This window comes from Chinchilla lanigera, unplaced genomic scaffold (genome assembly GCF_000276665.1).
Source record: "Chinchilla lanigera isolate Chin_1 unplaced genomic scaffold, ChiLan1.0 scaffold00056, whole genome shotgun sequence".
Lineage (NCBI taxonomy): Eukaryota > Metazoa > Chordata > Mammalia > Rodentia > Chinchillidae > Chinchilla > Chinchilla lanigera.
Window position 1 is genome coordinate 9,907,571 of NW_004955457.1, and position 22,531 is coordinate 9,930,101.

A 22,531-nucleotide genomic window follows, 5' to 3' on the forward strand; every position below is an offset into this window, starting at 1 on the left:
AAGAAAGAAAGAAAGAAAGAAAGAAAGAAAGAAAGAAAGAAAGAAAGAAGGAAGAAAGAAAGAAAGAAAGAAAGAAAGGAAGAAAGAAAGAAGAAAGAAAGAAAGAAAGAAAGAAAGAAAGAAAGAAAGAAAGAAAGAAAGAAGAAAGAAAGAAAGAAAGGTAACACATCATGAAGGCATAGGGAATTTTCAGTAATTTCAAACCAAAAATATAAATATAAATACAAATATAACTATATGTAGAGAGATAGAAAGAGATTCAGATTATGCAACACTTTTATTTATAAGTAAAAAATGCATCATCTCAAATGGCTTGAGCATTCCTAATCCCAAAACCTAAAATCTGAAAGCTCCAAAAATGGCAACATTTTTAGCACTGATTTAACTCCACAAGTGGAATATTCCTGACCTCACATGATGGGCTAGAGTCAAAATACAGGTGCACTGAAAACATTGCAGAAAATAACTTTCAGCCTGTGGTAAAGATTATATAAATTTGAAACCTAAACTTGGGTCCCTTCTCTAAGGTACTTCATTATAAATATGGAAGTATTATAAAATTTGCAAAATCCAAAGAGTTTCTGGATCAAAGCATTTTGGATAGGGATCTATCTACCTGCAAAAATTATACAACATTTAACAATTCTCTATTTTATCAGACTATTCAAACACAATTTTGACTAGAATAATATGTGTGCTTTTGAATGTATTTTAAAAATGCAGCATTACACTATTACAGTATTAGCTGCTTTGATGTCCATTTGCTTATCTTTGGAACTTCAAAAAGGAAACAGCTGAATGTCAATTATATTTTATTTAAAATTAAAATTAAGGTCTGAGTAATTGACAGTGATTGGAATTAAATAGAAAGCAAAAGGAGACAATAGTTTCTGCAAGCAAATCAATGAATTCTGATTTCTAAAGCATTATCTACCTTTTCCTTTTCAAAGAAGATAGCCGTGTATGATTTTGGTAATGAATGCCATTTATTTATTCCTGCTTAAAAAGCAGGAAATTCTATCTGAAAACGAGGCTGAAAAATCAGGTAGAATATACCAAAGCTATGTTAGTCTGAATATCTTTAGCCAGTTGGAAGTTAAAAAAGATTTGCTAAAAGAAGTGTTTTTTTAAAAACTGGTTTAAATCTGTCAGAGCCTTTGGATTCTCTAGTGCCTCACACCAGTTACTTCAAAACTAACTCACTCCAGATGTCCCTATGATCATCTAATCAGACATCAAAAGCTCTATGGTGACAGGCTCACATGCTGCTTATGAGAACGCTCTATGTTTCCACAAGCATAAAACACACACAGTAGCTACTTTTAAAACGTGATTTATCTAAATCAGAATTCTATTTTGTAGCACAGAGTTATTAGAAAAGTGACCCTCCTGAGAAAAAAAAGTCTTTTAAATATCTGTACAATGTCATCCTATGACTAGACTTTGAAAGCAGAAACCAAAATGAAACTTGTACTTCAGAAGAGTTTAAGCTGTGAGAAAAAAAAATCCCCCATCACAAGAGACTCCTAGGAATCACACCCATGTGCAAGGAAAAGGAGTTTCCTTCACCTCTCAGAAGCAGTTAGTTGTCCTGCTTCTTCTCAAGGCACACACTCATTAACCCTCTCTGTCCACATCATTGATCTTTATTAAATGTTCACAGCATGGAAAATCCTCAGAGCAAGAAAACGAGGACATGTGAAGACGTGGTTTTACCCTTGACTTTCACCTTAAAGTAACACGACTGCCTGGACATTAGTCTTCTGGTTTCAGTAACATTTTTCCTCCGAAGAATTTATCTGTACATATGCATGCTTTTATGCTGCTGCCTCTGTATGTGTATATTAAAAATATTTCTATATGTTGTTCACTTGGCAAGTGAAAATAGACTTTTGTGTTTTAGATGGAAGGATAAGATAGCCTCACTACATGAACACTTATGAATTTTAGACATTAAAATGGAATTTAAACTTAGAGTCATACCAACCAAGGTATTAATTCACATTTGGAAATGTGAAGTCCCTAGTTTAGATGTTTAAATCACTCAAATCAACTGGAGTTCATGTAGATTCTCTATTATTTCCTATGAGTTACACAAAATTTCTGAGAAAATCGTCTGCAATTTAAATAATTTTCTAAGTCACAGAGTTATAAATGCAATCAAAATACAGTATCTTGACCTTTATAATAAAACTTCTTTAAACACTTTTTAGTGAATTTCAAATAATACTGTCAAATTGGATCTGCCCAAAGTGTTAAGATGAGACTGAGATGTTCATTAGTGTTTTGCTAAGAAACACCTTGTAAATGTTCTCATACTGTTTAATTAACTCTCATACCAGGGGTATTTTTTCCCCATATCAATTGAAACAAGGAAAACTTCTTTAAAAAGATGGAATTGGAAAAAAATTTAGAAGGAGCAATCTTTAAATTCAGTGGGTATAAGTTATCATCCTAAATATTTTGCTCTAATAAGTACTGTTTTAAGTTCTTTAACCACCGTTATTAGAAAATTATAAATGTCCAACCACCAAGATTACTAACTTTCTGATTAGAGAACTCACAATTTTATTGGCAAAGAGCTGACACTGAGAGAACTGACCCCACTCCACGTATGTTAGTTTCTATTCACTGTTCACCTATCAGGGTCACTTGCAAAATTAGCCTGTATAATGGTTCATATCTTGAATTACCAAAGCTTATTCTCTTCCTTCTATTTCCACGTCCTCAGATCCAATTTCTATGCTGAAGTCACTGTGAGAATTCTAAGAAGTGGGACTCAGAATTCAAACTGCTGATCTCAGCCACCAACCCACATTTTAATTCCAAGTGGAGAAGTTATGTTTAAACATCTCTCTTCCCTCGACAGCACAAAGAAGAAACAAGTAATACATGGTGCTAAGGCAGAAAATTCTAAACTATTCCGGAAGCAAAACAGTATGTTAAGCAAGGAATTTCACAATTTAATTTATACATACATAAAAAATACACATCTTTACAAAATGAGTTTAAAATTGTTTAAAAGTTGTTGAATTTATCATGGCCATTTCAGAAATAAAAGTTTAATTGTCCAATCATCTATTTATAATAACCTGCTGTGTTGCAGGCACTATGGCTGAGGGCTTGAATACAAAAATAAATATACTGGCACATGCCTCTGAGGCACTCACGGTTTTGAAATAATGCAGACATGTAAACAAGCAGTTATATTTTAGGTAGGAAAGTGTTAATAGAGACAGTGCACATGGCATTTCTCTTCAGGGCTTAGAGAGGCTGAGCAGAGTGCTTATGTGCAGATGAAAGACTAAAAAATACCCATTCATATTGACTGTTTAAATGTGTTGTCTGGTAATCTGACATGCTCACAGACTGATAAGGTTTTTAAACTGCTTTCTATGTGGTCTTCATAAATAGGCTCTAAGTTTCCTGAGGACAGGAGCCATGTCTTTGGCTTTGCTGATGGCACATAACAGAATGCTTGGGTATGTAGGAGATGACCCAATTTATTTTGATAGGAAAGAAAGACTCATTTGATTTTCATTATATATAGATCAATAATAAACAGCACAAGGGGATGTGGCATGGTTAGCTTTTTAATTTCAGAAAGTGACCTCTGAACAATGATTTTCCTTTTAAGTTTTCAGTTTGGGACTAGACCTAAGACGAATAATGGGGAAGCATCACCTGAACAGGATCACGTTTCCAAGGGTCTTGATCAGTCATGGTACAGACAATCAGATAATCCTAATGTGTTTCACCAACTTTTACAAGATATGGTAACAATTGTGCTATACAGTAAACTGGGCTTCTGGATTTTCCCTATGTGAGCATGAGTCTTATGAGCTAACTGCTTTAGAAATTAAGCTGCCTAAACTTGCCAAACTAAGTAAACATTTGGCTCCAATGAAATATTGGGTGGCAGCTTTATCTCTTAAAAACAAAGCCATATGAGAGCCATCGTTGCAATGTGTCTCCCAGCTCTGGTCTTATCAGCACACAGCGTGAACAGCTGGAGTTACAAACACCAGAACTATTATTAAATCACTGTGTCAAGAGGAGAAAAAGAAAAACCTTTTGTAGGCTTTAATATCTCTAAATAATGCAATTATATATTACATGCTATTTTCCCTCCCTTTTGCTATGAAGCATCCATTTCTCATCATTGAAAAACAATAGGTAGAGCCCTCCTTTCAACATACCTCAGTGTATAGAACCATTATTCTAGTCTAGTGTTTTGTATAGCAACCTAATTGTGTATCTAATGGGTAGAAAACGTTCACAAAGTGTTATGCTGGATTTTGAAAGTCAGAAACCTTCAACCAAAAGTCCTGTGACACTTCACAGGCAATTTGATGACTTTAATCCTAACCACCAAGCTATTTAATTTTTATCTATGATGTCTCAGTGATTTCTTTCATAGATGTGAGAAAGTATATTCCATGAGAAATATCACTCAACTGAATAGAAATGAGGATATGGGAAGATATGTGCCATGCAGTGGGGGGGAATTTGCCAAATCAGCCCTCCATCCTATTTTATGAAAGACATGAATAGGATGCTGCTACTCACTGGAAATACCCTTTCTCACTGGTGGCTACTTGCCACACTCTTCTGACTGAATGTTCAGATATACAAAGAACATTGTATCTCCACTTCTTTTCCCAGGGGAATATACTGGACAACTAGAAATGCTTTCTCCTGGGCATCTTTCCACAACAGACCTGTGTCCTTTACTCTAAATTTAGAGTTGCTAACAATTGTGTTGCTACTGAATAAATAAGTTGTTTTTTTTTTTTTTTTTTTGGCTTGATATAGAAGTAAAGAAAAAATATCTATTCATTTTAAACTATTAAAGTTACATACTATATGTTAGAGAAGTAAGGTGATAATCTGATGAAATAACCATAATAATGTAATAGGAAGTTGCAGAGATGGGTGATAATTTTCTACCTTTCTTCATACTCTGAGAATTGGTGATTCCCTACATTATTTAATCTAATTTCAAAACACAGGTTCCTAATCTTGATCCCATGTTTGTCTTTTAAACTGTGAGCAGTGATAGTCTCTTTAGTGAATCTCTCTTTTCTCTCTCTTTCTCTCTCTCTCTCTCTTTTTCACGCACACACATACACACACAACACATTCACCCCATGCCATAGTATATAATTTCAGAATTGTTACTCCTTGAAACACCTCTGTGTACATCTATTTAACATTCACAAAATCTTCCAGCTTATGTTTTGAAACAAAATGTGTATATTTATATATTATAGACTTTGGCTTCTAAAGACCAATATTTTCTTGATTTTGATAATATAAAACAAGTAACAGTTTTACAGCAATGTCCTTTACTATCTAAGAAAACCACAGCATTATAATTTTCAGGAATCCTTTTTAATTTACTCTCCCTGCAGGGTCAATTTGCCTTAAGGATTAATTTCAAAACTATAAACAGTCATTAAAATACAAAACAACCATAGTTGTGAACAGGATATTAAGAAAAAAATCACATCTGTTTTAGAGCTCCATTCCATCCGCAAATTTGGGACATCAATTCCAAGGACCTGGTTTTATGGCATGCCTTTAAGCTAGGAACACCAGGTTACAATCAAGAAAAGGAAGGTAGGATTTCCCACAAGCAGACTCTCACTAAAGTATCCTGTCCCTAGGAGCCTCTTTTTTAAATTCAAAAGCAGTCAGTAGAATTGGATTCTGTATTGCCTTCAAAGATAAATATCCACTGCTATTTGCACATTAATAACTGTTCTATTCTGGTACAAAAAGAGAAAGAAAGGAAAAAAAAATTCCAGGCTGTTTATCTGGTGATAGTTTAACAAATTCTGAGATCTGGTGACTTTTCAATATATTCAGAATTAGAAACTTGCAAAGATTTGATTTTTCTAATTTAGGACCATTTTAAAACTCCAACATGTCTCAGAGTATGTATTTCAATAATCAACTTGTAATGAATTAATCAGTCAGAAAACAACTGCAACATTTCTAACTTTTTGAAAACACATATCTCTGGGCATCAGTGAAATCTCTCCCCTCCATAGTAAACCTAACAAAGTACAACTAAAAACAACACTCATCAACCATGGTTTTAGACGGAATATTTCAACATAATCACATGTGTCAAATATTCATTCTTCAGATTCTTATGCTGTGGGTTTTAAGTAAGTTTCATTTCTTGGGAATGATTGAACATAAGTCGCTTGGGGTCCTGCCATCTGTGAATTACTTACATGTGAATACTCTGTTGAGGAGATGGAAATTTTGATTGTTTTTTTCTCCCCCTTGGATATTGGACTGAAACGCAATTGAACATGGCTTTTTTTAGCAATTATTTTTTCATATAGGTTGCTACATGGCTGCATTATCACATACTCCTCATCTTGATGAACACTTATCCAATCATAGGAAGTAAGGACAGTGCAGCTGAAGCTATAGAGAAGGCATCCAGTAGAACTACAGAGCTGCAAAGATGGAAAATATCCTGGCCTCTGAATTTAAGCTAGCCAGCCTTGGTCCTTAACACACAGGCAGCTCTGCAGTGTGCTCCTGGGTCAGAGCTGGGTCCTCATGTTCCTCTGATTCCCCTGACTCCCCTGAAAGGTTGCCTCTCTTATCCCAGAGAAAAAATGAAAGCAACTGTATGGGTACTTATAGGAAACTGCATAATTCTTATCCATACAGAGGTGCCTCTGAGAGGTAGTGGGAACACTATTCATAATTATGCCAGAGGCATGAAACTAGGATGCTGTAGGTGAAATTCATCATGCTTTTACCCAAGAGATGATGTGGAGCTCAAAGATCTTTTCCCAAGGATCTCAAAGCATTGCATTCATGTTATGCCCTATTTTATTTCTGTCCAGAGCTGTACTATCAATAGAAATAGAAACGATAGATGTAATTCTACATTTTCTAGAAGTCATGTTAAGAAAAAGTAAACAGCAACAAGTAAAAATAACAACAACAGATTTTAATTAATCCACTATGCCAAATACATTGCCATTTGAGGAGATAATCAATACTAATGAGACCTTTTACATTCTTTTTCTTACCGTAGACTTTGAAATCTGGTATGGACCTCACACTTGAAAGACATTGTGATTCACATCAGGCACATTTCAAGTGTTCAGTGATCATGTGTAGCTTGTGGTGATGATATTGGATAATGTATTACAAGGAGGCCACAAGTTTGAATATACAGAAATACATGAATAAAATTATCACACACACATACAAATTATATTTTTGTTCTACATAAAATTAGACATCTCTCAGCTCTTTATTTACTAAGTTTGCCTATCTGTTTCCTGGGGTGAACCAGTTCTTGAAGTAGATTTACCTGGTAGATTCTCGAGGAGAATAAACAGCATGGATGAACTAGATTAGTTATTAATTATTAAGTTGGTTAATTGCTGTGAACCTCCAGAACTTTTCCTAGACTTATATGTATCCTGCATTCCTAAGTCCAAAACACATTCCCTGAGCACTCTCCATGTACTTGCCACTAGATACAAAAAGATTAAAAAGGCACAATGCATGTAACTAGAGATATATACCTTGATGAGATTACATAGTAGTAGCTATAATAGCAGATAACATGATCCACTGCTAGTATATAGTTAAAGGGATAACCATTATTTATATAGCACTGATTATGTGCCTCTGAATGTGAAGCCTTACAGTGTTCATGGAATTTATTGCACGATGGAGGAAAGAGAAGTCTAAGACATGTTTCCATCCCACGGCAAGGCAAGGATCAGAATCTACTCTTGGGTCTCAGTCTGGTCTTCCTTATGCACAGAGAACATAAGAGGAAAGGAGGAAATTGGTGTTTTCCTTGTTACTATCAATAATGTAGGGACTTGGCCCATGTTTGGTAACTTGTGTAGTAGTGAAGTACAAGGACTTGGGGTGCCAGCATTTCTTCTGGAATTGAGATATGCATTTTAGCTAGTACTAATATATCTTCTTGCCCCAAATTCCAATGTGGAAACCACTGATATGATGTGTTGAGGCTCTGAAACCTGTGAGAAAGAGAGAGGCTCTAATTTCCTCTTACAGAAAGCAATATTGATAATCATTTTAATTGGTCTAAGCACTGAGCCTGAATGATAGAAACACAGAAATAAATCTTGATGTATTTTCTACACTCAGACAATGGTAACACATCAATGAAACACACTCTAATTTTAGGGTATATACCTTGCAAAAATACCACTAAATTGTTTATTCTCTTTTCTGTAACTCTCCTATCATTAATATAATTCTCTTTCCCAAATCAAATATACTAAAGCTTAACATCATCAGAAGCAGTGCATATTGAAAGAAAAATAAATGCATCTTATCATATACAGCATTGGCTTTCTTTGTATTTATCATAGATGTTAGGCATCTGATTTTTATTAGAGTTCCAGGAAATATATGCCTTTAAAAGGACAGCATTTTTAAAAGGGTAGTAGCATAACATTACATGTTAAAATATTTTAAAGACAGTTTGTATCTTTAAGGAAAGAAACATTCCAAGATATCATCACAAATTATTAGCACATACCCAGTGACATGGTACAGCAACTCCTACCTCATATACACTGACACAGTTTGTGTAAAGAAAATTATATACAAAACTAGAATTTGTTTATCTCATGCAGCATCCTGATATACCTATAAAATATTGCTTTTTTTCCTTCAGGTGTTATAGATAATGAGACTTAAAACTGAAAAGAGACTTGCACTTAGACTTCTAATATGGTTGTTATTAAAGATCACCTCTTGAAATTATAGAGCGAAAATCTACATCTTCAGGTATTTGGATGGATGAAGCACCATGACAGCTCTTTAAGGTAACTGAGGATTTGGCAGAAATATAGTCTTTACCCTAACAGTTATAAGTAGAGGAATTATAAGTACATCTGGCATATAACTTTATTTTTCTTCAATCTGAATGCTGAATTTTACAAACACAATGCTGGTACCATATATTCACAACATAGGGACCTGAAACTCCATAACCACTCGTAGAGTTATGACTTTGCAAAGCACTGCACTAACACACCAACAAATTTACTAACTATATCTTTGCATGTTGGGAAGCAGGGTGTGAGGGATGTGCAACAGCTCAGAGTGCTTGTTCATGCTAGTTCAAAGTAGTCTTTGGATCAGACCACTTGGGTCAGTCCCTGGTTGTGCCATCTCTTAGCTATATGGTCTTAAACAAATTACTAAATCTCTTCCCTACCTCGATTTCTCATAAATAAAATGGATACAAAACTTCTACCTACCTTGATGTAGAAGTTTAGATGGCAATGGAATGTACTTAGAACAGGGTTTGGCACATAAACAGTGCTATATAAATAATGGTTATTTCTTTATATACTAGCAATAGATCATGTTGTCTATTATTATAACTACTACTATGTAATCTTATCAAGATATGTATCTCCAATTGATTATTAATTTACTTAAAACCAACTATAACTACTACTACACATCTTGTCTAGACATAGGTCTCTATTTAATTATCAGTTTACCCAAAGTCTCAGTCCATGGGTAAGGTCTTTGATCTTTCACTACAAATGCCACTGGCAGGATACCTACTGAAACAACAGGTCTCACACTCTGGCCACCTGGGTGTGTAGCTCTCGGCTGAGCATCAGCAGGTGGCCCAGGCGCTGGGTCACTGCTTCTCCTCACCAGCAGTGGAGTGCCTGCAAGACAAAGTGAGAGGTGATAGGCCACAGCTTCCTGGGGAAAGAGAGGACACGGCACAATGCACTTTAATTAGGAAGGTTTACACCATGCTTTGCGGAAGAACATTCTATTTCTAAGGATGCTTGTGAATTAATCCATTTAATGGTCTTTCATCATTTATATGTAGAATGGCACATACAAAAAAAAAATTCATTCAAATTGTATCTTTCCCCACTTACATTTTAAAACAAGCCATTGCATTTAAAAGAAAGTGTTAAGGTATGCAAAAGTAAACAGAGGCCATCTACAAAGTGATCTGGAAAATATATGTAAATATTAAAAAAAAGAATGATTATCCAGAAGATGAATAAAGAGGTTCACAGAGCCAATGTAATTTGCAGTTCAGTAAAACTAGAAGTATAGTTATTACTGCCATTTGGTTTTTCCCAAATGATGATACAGACTGAAATAAATTATTTGCAGAGGTTATAGCATTAATGTCTATTTAAGTACGCAAAGAGATTAGTTTCATTCTCTTCCCTTTCTCATAAAGTATATAAAACTGATAAAGAAAATAAGTTAGTTCTTCTAAAAATATACCCTGATTTCTTTTTAATTTAATAAAAGCTTCCACTATTAAATATTTGAGTCAGTTATTAAATTCTGAAAAAAAGATCATACTATTAGAAAGTTCAAATGAAATTCAACCTTAGCAGAGCTAGTGCCCTAACTACTCTGACTGCAATTAGGCTTAAAATAATGGTTCATACAAAATTGGCCACTACAGAGACAAAAAAAAGCTCGAAAAAAAACTGCTTGTGGTTTAAAAATCACTCTCACATAAAAATTAACTTTTCATTCTTGTGCTTTGGGGAGAAGTATCGAATGCAGTTGAAATGCAATTTCCCACTTATCAATATTCTGAAAATAATTCCCCAACTCTCTCAAGCTATTACAATTTAAAGGAACATTTTTCATCCACATTTGAGTTATTTACAAAACTTCTTTTATATATTTCTTAACAATTTTGTTCTGGACATACACAGAATTGCTAAAATTCTTCAGCCTTCTCTAGATAAGAGAACTTAAATCTAAAAAAATGTTTTCTTCCATAATAAGGAATTAACATGTTACTTGAGATTCAGAAACTATGTCAAAAGGTATTACAAAGTCCAAGTTCACGTTCTTTATTTCTTTTTCTTCATTAATTAGATACATCACTGCTATTCTTCACCTTTACATCTCATTTTCAAAATTTCTGAAGCAAATAACTTACCAATATTTGGGTGTTTAGCAGTTGTTTCCAGAATGAAACTTTATTTGAAAAACAGGAAGAATCAAAACAAAAAGAAATATAATAAAACCCAATCTCATATCAACAATTTTTTCCCTTTTTTGGCTGATCAGACTATTCAACTCCTTTCTGATTAAGCTCCTGAATTACCAGTAATATGAAATGAACAAGTCAGTCTACCACAACATGTAATCTTTAAGGAAATGCAGTGAGTTCCATGAAATTCTGGGTTATTTCCAAGCATTTCCCAGATCAGGACAGTACAAATCAACAGTCTCAAATTGGGGGGAGACAAACAAACCAAAGATGGTCCTTATGGATCACTAAGGCCCTTTCTTTCTCAAAAGAAGTTGATTTAGAGGCAGTGAAATGTAAATGTAAAGGATCAACAATTTTAGTTACGTGTTTTCAGCTGAGTCATCTGTCTATCTATCCTTCTGAGTGTGTAACACAATTGTTTTGGGTGTAACAAATATACCTCTAAACTACAATGATAGTTTTCCTTCACCTTTAAGGACACATGTCTAAGATTTGTTATAGTGTCTGTATTTCCTGTTTCAATGACAACATGTGAAATTATTTAAGATATATTTTTAAAATAGCATGTATTCAGGTTTGTGCCTGCAGTTAAAACACCAGTGGGTTATCCAGAACTTATCAGTTGTCTGGAACATTTAAAAAATTACTTGGTACCTCCTTCATATGTACAATTTTATGTATCAGTAAAAATAAATATAATTAATAATACAAAAAACCCAAAACCGACCAAACTTTAAGACGGTTAGATCTCTCTTAAACATATTCTCAGCTTATCAAAAAAAAGTTCTCCTTTCTCTACTTATTCTATTTTTACTCCATATTTGAAAGTCTTCTGCTGAGTCACCTTCCAATTTTCCTTTGGCTGTCTTAATGTGTTAATAGCAAGTACAAATCATTCCATATTGGAATTATTGATGAGCATCATGAAATACGAAGTGCTGTCTCAGAGAGTTTTAAACAAGCCTTCCTTGAATTACTTTTTCAACTGCCACCCCTCTTTTTAAGAGTGGCTCTCAGGAAGAGACCAAGTTACAACTTAAGGACAAAGAGCGATATGACCTGATGTACAACAGCAGACAAGCAATGAAAAGCAGTGAAGATGAAATTGTGAGACATGGAGTGGAGAAGAAGTCACATTTCCCAAGTAAAGCTAACAGACAAAAGAGGGAGATGAGCTCATGGACCTGTATAGACCCTGCTATGGTGGAAATGAGGGGAATTAAAAAGAACCTCTACACTGAAGGATTTTATAACTTAACCATCAGTAGTAGACACTAACACCAATACAGTAGACAGATTAAGAGAATCAAGCAGACTAAGCTTTACCCTCTTTAGCTTTGTGATAATGGCTTTGGACTGTTCTGTGACAGTCTAACTTTATAAAACCTGGTGACAATGCATTATAGAACTGACAGGAAATGGTCCTAAAATAAGGCACACATGGGAAATGCACTGTCCAGTACATAATTCTCAGGCCTGAAGTGTACCCTCTGCCCCATCGTGGAAGAAACAGAGCTTTTTATTTGTTGTGAATAGTGTTATCTGCAGAAAGAACTGAACTTCTAAAAATCAAATTAATTTTCATGGGATAATATGTAAATGAAAATAGTAAAATCCAATTCTGTGCTAAACTAGATATAACCTTACACTGGAAGTCAAAGCTTTTAAGAAGAAAAAAAATGATGGAGCAAAAAGGAATTCAAATACGGTAAAAACTGCAATCCATTAAGGTATTTAGGTAATTGGGAAAACACTTAAATTTTGGATGTGAAAAGCATTTATTTCAGCCCAAGGAGCAAGAGCATTCTTTGGAATCACCATTTACAAGCCACTAGATGTAAAACCCAAATAAAATAAGGAGTACTGGGTGCTTTAAAGCATAAAGTCCTGTATAACCTTAAGATGTTTTCCGCACAGTTAAATACTTGAAGCTGTACTATGTACTAGCACATACAGAGGGGGTGGCAATGATACTAAGATGAACAGTTGCGGTGTTCGCTCTTGGCTTATCTTAGAGACAGGAAAATGTGGGCACAGGGAACATTTTGGTCCATTTCAGTACAACATAAAGGCAAGTAACTAGTACAAGCGCCTGGATAACTGGAGAACCGGTACAGATGAAGACTCACACTAGGGGCTGTGTCATTTTATTTATCCAGACACAGTGAATCTGAAGGGAAGCCAAAGAGCTACTTGGAGCATGAGAAGAGTGTCTGATTGGGTATATAGCTGCTGGTGACTATGTCCTCACCAGAGTGGGTCTTGCCACATGAAACTCCATTCCTTCTGCACTACCACCCATGCATGTTCAGCACCTAGGCTACAGTCAAGGAAAACTTATATCCTCACTCACAGGACATGCCTTGAAGAAGATGGCCATGTTCACCAAGTCCTCCCAGGATTCAAGCCAGTTAGCACTGGTCTAGTCACACTCTCAAGGGAGAAGAAGAAGAGTTAGCTTGTAAGGATCTATGAATCACAGTGCACTTTCCAGTTCTCAAGCAATCACCACTTTAATGATGGCAAAATTGGTATTCAAAGTGGTACAGTTACTCATCCATTGTCCCCTTTAAATGTCACCAGGAATGGCAGCCTCAAGAATGGTAGCCTAATTTAGTTTGAGGAAGGAATTTTGAAAGGTAGCAACTGATTTTTTCCATCATTGTCATCATAGCTAATTTACTTATTTTCTTAACTTTTGTTAGCACATGTTTGCAGTACATAATGATTATATTTACTGTGGGGAGCAGGTACATACATGCATATAACACATCTCAATTTTTTGCCTTCCCCTAAGCAATTAATTAAAGGTTCAAATCAATACATCCATGGATTATGTAAAACACAACAGACATGTGAGGTGCTTTCTACATAAATATGTTTCTGTCCCTGTTACACACAGACACACACACACAACTGGGTGACTTCTTTTTCCACATTTGAAGGATGTATTTGGGAGTAGCTGGTTTAAAGGACAGATGATGATGTTTAATATTAAGCTCGGGGGCCTTGAAGGACAGGCTGTCATGGAGATTGAAACCAAAGTGCTGAAGAATCATAACACATGATGACACTGGTGGCAGAAAAAATAAACAATGGTTTTAAATAAGATCCCCACATCAAAAGTCACAGACACATGTTGAAAATTGCACGGTGAGTAGCAGAGAGGCTTATTTATTTAAAGACGTTTAATGATCCTTCTGAGCAAAAGCAGAAGGCCAGCTTTTCATCCTAGTGTTAGTGCCATTTAATCGCAGGGTGATCACAGGAAAAGCCCTGACATGACAGTCTATAAGAACGAGGAGCTTCTGCTGCACAGAGCCTGGAAAGGGATGTCAAGATGGTGAACAGGGTGTCTGCAGTCCTGGGCAAAAATAGAGAGAGAGAAGCTGGAGGAGGATATGGGAAAATTTGACAAATGACTACACACCGTGCCAACAAGGAGGAACATAAGACAGATACCAAAAACCCTTCTTCCATTTCTTGCTGGGAGAAGAGCAATGGGGATGTTTTGGCAACTGCCATGATTTGTGTCAGAGAAAACACAAATCTTGGCTTCAGCCCACTGTGTGTTAGAAGGATGCTTTAAATTGAAAATGCCTTGATAAGTGTGAGAAACCAAAGATAAGATTTTCAATGGGGCAAATTCAGAAAGATAAATATGAAGTTAATATTGGAAATTATATTGGCTTCCAGAAAGGGTGCACAGAAATGAACATGAACAAAGGAAAAGAGGAAGAATTGGTACTGGTCCATTAAGAGTACTTCCCACAGAACAATGAGAGCCAGGGTTTCATATTCTCCCTGAGTCCTCAGAAAAAAAAGGTGTGCAGCATCATGAGCAGTTAGCAAAGCCACAGAGGCAATCCTGAAGGGAAAGGAGGAGTAGGGTGAGAGGAAGGAGCTGGGATTAACAAGACAACTGGTTTATGCATAAATGGTGTAAATGCTGGTCCTTTCAGCCTGTTTTCCTTTGTGCTAAAAAATTTCACTGGTGCTGCTGAATTATCTGATCACCAAAACACTTGGGCAGTCTGAAGAAAAAAAAAAGCAAAAAACCAAACTACTCTCCTTCCAATGCTGCTGATACTTACAATAACAAATAAATATGACTTGGAAAAATCCAATTCTAGATATATTATAATTCTAGATATCCCTAAATTGGTACATTTTTCACATTGATCATATAAGTGAATTGCAAATAGTTAAAATTTAACATTTTCTTTTTAAGAAATAGGAAAACTATATGCTATCAGGTAATATCTATAATCTAGTAAAACAGCCTGCACTTTTATTTCACATAGTACATTTTCTTAATAGACTCTTCAACTACTCAGCACCTAGGACAATACCTTCCAAAATCCTGAACTTTAATCAAACTTGTTGAATGAGTCTGACATTAAAATATGGGTGTGTATTGCAGAAATATGGTGTAAAAAGGCGATCAGTAAGGAAACATGCCTGGGATCATGTCACCTCCAAGAAAACACTCCTCTGCAGGGCCCAACATTTCTTCATTGGCTACAGAATATGGAGGAGTTACACCAAAGTCTCTCTCCGGAGCTACAAAGAGATAGTGTTACGACTTATATAGCCAGTAAAGAAATTGAAGTCTGGAGAAATTAAGTCTCTATCTTTTGGGATTGATTTTTTCTATAGCTTTATCTATTTGACATGTCTCTGTTGTGGGGTTGTCTTGTCTATGAGGGTAAGTGGAGAGAAGTATGGGAAATGGTATCTTTTCAAAGCTTTGGCAATTCTTTTAATCTCAAGAAGTCAGTACAAGACACAGGGAAAAGGAGTGGGTGGTGAGAACTGAATATCTAAAAGGCAAGTGTTAAGCACATAGTCCTACAGCATCTCATTTCTGGAGGGAGTCCCTCTTGCAGGTGATTCACATGCCTCACCAGTATTCTCGGCTCACTTCGCATACCTTAGTAAAATAAGACTGATTGAAGTGGCACATCATTTATTTTTGGAGAAAACTAGATTTCATTTTTGTGTAGGTTTTTACAGGCAGCAGATATAACTTTTCAACTGATACCTAACAAACTTCACAGCACTGGAATCTGGAGACCCATAAAAATTCTGCTAATGACATCAATAACTAAAGAATTTATGGTACAGTACAAAGAAGAGGTCACTTTACCTGCAGAAGTGCCTAGCCTGCCTTGGTACTTGGGCTGCGATGAATGCAGCAGCTGTGATGACATGCTTTCAGATGCTGTGACAGGAAACCACACAAGAAAAACTAAGTCAAATTCTAGTGCCCCCAAAACTTTAGTCTTAAATATCATTCCTTTAGGAAAAAGACACCCAGTACTGCGGCAAATGGAGCAAAGAAGTTCACTTCAACTCACTTGTAGTACCATTTTTCTTTGATTTTTGATTGCAAAAGTCATGCTTGTTTAATTCACAATAGGACAAGTGCAAGTAATTCACAGAAAAGTCACTCACTGCACAATGGATGTGAATGAACACATACATACTAAAGTCTCATTCAGTACTTGCAAAGCTGCTTAAATTGGAGTGTCAGTGTTACGAAAACAGGCGATGGGAATGTTAACTGACTTTATACTTTTCTTTGAAGATGTTTGTGCCTTCAATTTGAAGTGTATTTGTGCCATATCCTTGAGGGTACAGGGTTTTTCAAATATTGAAATGTGCACATTTTATTCCATTGATGTACAGAAATACATAATTTTGCAAGTTATTTCAACTGTTTTATACTTCCCACTTGCTCATTTTCCTTCAAGTTAATTAATACCAGGTCTTAGACACATGCTTGGTCTCAGGTATTATAGTAAGAACAATAACAGGCTACAGAGGTTGCTCAGTACAAGCAAAAATCCTGCTCACTGAAAGGGAAATACTCTAATAATGAGATAAAATATTAGCAGACACAAATGAAGATCCATGAATAAGTAAGTCCAAATAGTGTACTGAATGTCAGAGGTAAAGAAAGGGACTCAACAGGTACATACAGACCTTTAATTCCTTATTCTGGTGTTCAGGGGCCTCAGTGGTTTCCCCCAACTTTTCTCCCTATTTACATTTTGAACTGCATGCTTTGCCATGTGGTATTTGTCAAAAAGGACCACCTGTCATTGTCTAAAAATGCCCTGCATCCTTTGGCCTTTAGTTATCACCAGTTCTGAATTGGTTATAATCTTTACCCTGTTTTAAGGTCTATTTCCAATAGTTACAAACAGTCGGAACTTCTCTGCAATACTCAGGTGCAGATGCACCATGAAGGTGGCAACCTGTAACTTCAGGTTCTCATTTGCATGTCCTTCACAAGGTTCCAGGAGGAATTTTAGAAACAGTATTGTTTGATTTTGTAAACTTTATCGATATAACATCTTTTAGCTGTATAAATTAGTCCTCCAATATCTTTCATCTGTAATGTCTCTTCCATCACACTCTTCCTCCTTGGGTGACAATAGTGTGGCCAAGAGAATTTCTGGAATCAGCTAAGGGGAAACTGAATTTAGGATATTTTTGTTTGAATAAAGTGGATGATTTTTGTGTGGTTCACAGACATTAGTTCTTGCTAGTCATCTGACGAGAGATATGGGAACGCTTTCACCATCTAGCTGTGCCAGTTCACCCAGTTATGTGACACAAGGGATGGGATCTGCAACTGACAAGACCCGACTGTGACTGTGCTCCTTCTGCATCCAGTGAAAAGAAGTATGTGGAAACTCTAAGGGAAAACTGACTTGAAATGTATAAAGCCGAAAGCTAGTCTATGGGAAATTCTCTCATACCCTACATGTATGAGATTGTAAGTGTATAATTCGGGTCTTATTGACATCTTGACAAATTAGAAGTTCTTTCTTAATCAGAAAATCCCTGAAAATGCAATATCAAATTAAAATTCCCATATTAGTAAAACAAAAGGCTGTATTAGTCTCGCAGGTCATAAGTATGTATAAATGAAGCCCCCTTGGTGATTCATACCAAATACCATATTTAAAAAAATTGTTTTGATTACTCAGGTTAGAGAAAAAATGGAATTGCTGTTTAATCTACTTTGAAATACTATTACAGATGAAGACCTCATAATAGAATATGCAGCCAAAAACTGTAGAGGAAAAAATGCATAGTAAGGAAATATTCAGGTGCTAATTAATATATTCATAAAATAATATTTTTCATATTTTATGACATCTCTAGTATATTATCTTTTTAAAATTTGTAAATTGTTGCTTTTTCTCATTTTAAAAAGGAATTCATTTACATACAATTTTTTGCATTTAATTTTTTTATCTTTTCTTAAATAGCACTTCCTCTAAATTGCATACTTTTAGAATTCCACAAAATGTTAATCTGCTTCTGTATCTTTTTTTAGTGTATTGCATCCTGCTTTGTTTTATGTATAGAGTTGTATCCTTGCAGTCTCCTGTTTACTTAGTCATATAACAAAGTTGTAAGGAATGCCTCATATGTGCCAGGCACTTTTAGTTTTTTTAAATTTTTAAATTTTTGCAGTTTTTTTTCCAGTACCGGGAATCAAACTCATGACCTTGCGATTGCCAGGCAGGCGCTGGGCCACTGAGCTAAAGCCCCAGCCCCGAGGCACTTTTCGATACTCAGGATGCATCAGGACACAACACCACAAAGGTGTTGCTCTTGAACACTCTGTGAGTTACTAGAGGATGACAGATAATAAACAAGGAAATAAATATATATAGGCATTTAAGACCAAAGATAAAATAGTTCTTAAACAGGAACGTGAGACAGAATGTGATGAGGAGGGAGGGAAGGGAGACAATACTACATTGCAGCCTCTGGTTACAAGCCATTCACCTTAGTATATCACTTAGGATCCCTAGCAGTGTGGGCATTAACAGAGAGGGACGTTCAGCAGAACTAGACAAAACCATAGGCACAATGATCAACCTTTGAAAAATACTTAGAATTAAAACATTCTACACAAGGCAAGTGTTTTGTATCACAGAAAGTGTTTGCACCCCCAATATGTAAATAAAATGCTACTGTTGGTTTTGTTTCTCTTCACTCAACACTTTTTTCTTTAGCATCAACATTTATTTTAAAACAAACACTACTCATACCACTGATGCATTTGTTATCACCCTTGCAACTTAATGACAAATGAGCCTAAAAGTAACATCAACACCAACATTAAACAACTCTGGTGGAAGCTCTGAAACACTGACTGTAATCCTGTCCATTACTGTGGTTTTTGAAGGGATCTGCTGCCCTGTCAGTTGACCTTCTAGTTCTCATAGTTTATAGTCTTAGCAGATAGATATCAAAAAGGTTAATCTACATTCATAAAATTTATGGCAACCCATAGAACAGCTAGAAAGATAGTTGAGTTTAACCTGCAAAGATTCTTTGAGAGGCTGGAATTTTTAGCAGAATTTTGAAATACAGGAGATATATGAAATGATACACTGGTGTAAATGAAGATATTTACAGTAGCAAGTGGGTCATAGTTATAGAGGCTGGGGATGGATATCCCTACATGGACACTGATAAGATTGTTCCTCAGCCAGAGGGCAGGCATAAGCCAAGTGACCAGGGGAGCAAGTAGTCGAGGAAACTAAGAAATCTGAGTAGAAAAACATTGCTTGGAAACCTTAATGCAAATAGCAAATACCAGTCAGACTTCCAAAGTTAATCTATAGCTTTTTCTCCCTTGAGTATTGAAGATCTGGTAAATGCATTATAGAAACACATTTATACCTTATGAAAAATGAAAATTGTGAGTACAAGAATAAGCAAAGGAATCTTTTCTCGATGATTTTCTTAGTAATTCCTTTGTGAAAAATGTAAAATGAATCTCAATGTGTCTGGTGGAGGAGCTGTGGGCTGGGGATGATGGTTAGGTTCAGTGTGGCACACATTTGGGATGATTCGTTAAGGTAATTATGCTAGTCTCTACCAAGAACTTATGGAACCACTCTTTCTTTTGTCTCAACTTTAGGATATAGCTCCAGTGAGTAGAGAGCTGCCTCAAAAAGAATACTTCACTAGCTCTTTAATAGAAAAGAAAGAGAAATAAGCGATGCCTTCAGGCCACTAAGTTCCAGTTGCAAACAATTACTAGCAACATCAAAGTACTAAATTCAAATCACTAAGACTTTCTTGATAAATGAGAAACATCCACAAGTCAATTTAAGGTATCCTGGGCACAAATCTATATGTTTTATCAGCTGCACTTGAAACCTTTGATCATTGCATTTTATCGGATCACTGAAAGTCCCTAGCAAAACTGGAGGAAGTGGTGGGTTATGAAACCACTGTTATCTCTAAGAAGCACTCAAAAGATGATTTTACTCCATTGCCTGTATGCCTAAATGCAGTTTTCTGTGTAGTAGGAATGAGCCTATGAGGTCTTTTCTTCCTCTGAAGGATGAGGAAGGCACAGTTTCTACTTAACAGCACTTTAAATACCAAACAAGGGCCAGTGAACTGAAGCTCAATTCTGAAAACAGACCCTGGACTTTCTGACCGGGAACATGCCTAACTGAAGTGCCAGAGAAAAATCTGACTATTTTCTGCTTGGAGACTTTTCTAATATTTACAACTGTGGTTTGAGACCTCATTTGTTGACCCATACCTTCTCCTGGAACCCAAAGCTCAGCCCTAACCTCTGGTACCTTTTATCTTATACATCTGGTAGGAAGAAGTTATATTATGTCTGTGATGTGGAACTGGTCCAGCTGTCCAAGCCATCTTGACCTCAAATTAGATAACTGAAATGAAATCCACTTGAAAGTACTCTTTAAGACCACCCAGATGTTTCATATGGCTGAAGTCTTGCTACTAAATAGGTCCATTACACAAGCTGCAGAACATTACTCAGCTGAGTAATTCACCCAGATGCATAATTGAGGCAAACATCCACAGACCATTATTGACTTTTTTGTGTAACTCCTGCCATCAAATTCAATGTTCAACAAAATGCAAAGGCCACAGGTACCCAAGAAGATTGAGCTCCCATGATTCTTCAAGAAGATGCAAACTGGCTAACAACAAAGATTATCTGCTAATGCTAAAGTATGGGGAAGATGAAATTTGGTTAGAATTTAAAATATTTTCCACAAATGGATTTCTGAGAGTCACAGAAAGGAATGAGTTTGTATCAGTTATAAGCACATAGTCAATGATTAGAGATCTATAATGCTTTTAAAGGAATTCTCAGAATAAGAAAGTTTATATCATTATTTTTCTTACAGGTCTTGAGAATATACCAAATTCAGCCAGAATGTGAGATGCTTACTAACTTGAAGATAACGACCTGTTTTATCTAGCTTATGTCTAAATTCATTATATTTCTTTTTTTTTTTTTTTTTGGTACCGGGAATTGAACTTAGGACCTTCTGCTTGCCAGGCAGGTGCTGTGCCACTGAGGTATATCCCCAGCCCCCTCATTATAATTCTAATACACTATTCCTAAGTGCTGCATCATGCTAGGTTAATTTTTTATAAATAACTGAATGCAATTATTATATAACTGAGTAGTGTGAAATAAATAGTATTGATAAAACTCACAAACCACCAGATCAGAATCTACCAAGATGACAGGGAAACTGATCACAAAATTTAACAACAGAGACCTACCCCTGATGAGAAACATTAAATGGCCTCTCATAACAGGCCAGCTTTGGAACTTGTCAAATAGTTCCTGAGACAAGCAGTCTTTAATTTGAGATAAAGGATCATAATCTCATCTTGTAGGTCTTCTAAGGGCAAGCAAAGCAATACACAGTGCCGTTTTCAAACAAGACTGATTCAGAAAAAAAGGAATTGCCCTACAAGCTACACATGAAAGCCTGGATACCATCAGAGTAGTCTTTACACTGTGCTTGTCTAGGTCATCTCACTCTGTTTTACCTGTCAAGATTGGAAAACACACACAGAGTTGCTTTCAGAGAAAAGGTGCATGTGCCTCAAAATACAATGAATATTTAGGTATGCCAGTGATACTGCTCCATCTTTTATTTTGCTTTTTCCATGTCTATAACTACGTAGGATGTGTGATAAGTATCTCTAGTTTGTGACAGTCTTTGTTTGTGCTCTCAAAGTCTATCTAATATTTTCACAAAAGGCTTGTGATGCTCCTTGTCCACAGCTTCTGATCACTTTCAAAAGTAGCTTTTAAATCGTCTTCAAAGGGAATAATCAGCAATTTTAGACTAGGCTTATATAGCACACACAAAAAGAGACTACCCAGCAAGTGCTAGATTCATAGCAAAGCACACAATAACACATTTTAGCCAGGGATGGCAAAATAGACTTCTCCACTGGATGGAGGGCTACAAAGTCACATCACAAAGATGGGAGGGCTCTGTGGCCATAAAACAGTTACCATTGCTTTCACTCCCATATTCTAATTTCATGAGCCCTTATGTTTAGAATACAGATTTCATAAGCCCTTATGTTTAGAATAGATTTCATTTCCTATCTAAAACAAACATATGGTATCAAACAGTCTTTTAATGTTCAGATTTAAATTAGTTTTAA

General features: G+C 35.8%; 1 protein-coding gene across 1 annotated transcript in view; it reads right to left on the reverse strand.

The window, feature by feature from the left end:
• Positions 1-22,531, reverse strand: part of Pard3b (par-3 family cell polarity regulator beta) — an 864,914-nt gene that overhangs the window by 539,629 nt on the left and 302,754 nt on the right. The window contains exon 4 of the mRNA XM_013520665.1: positions 9,607-9,716. Within this exon, the coding sequence (XP_013376119.1) occupies positions 9,607-9,716 (110 nt within the window). The remainder of the gene's footprint in view (positions 1-9,606; positions 9,717-22,531) is intronic.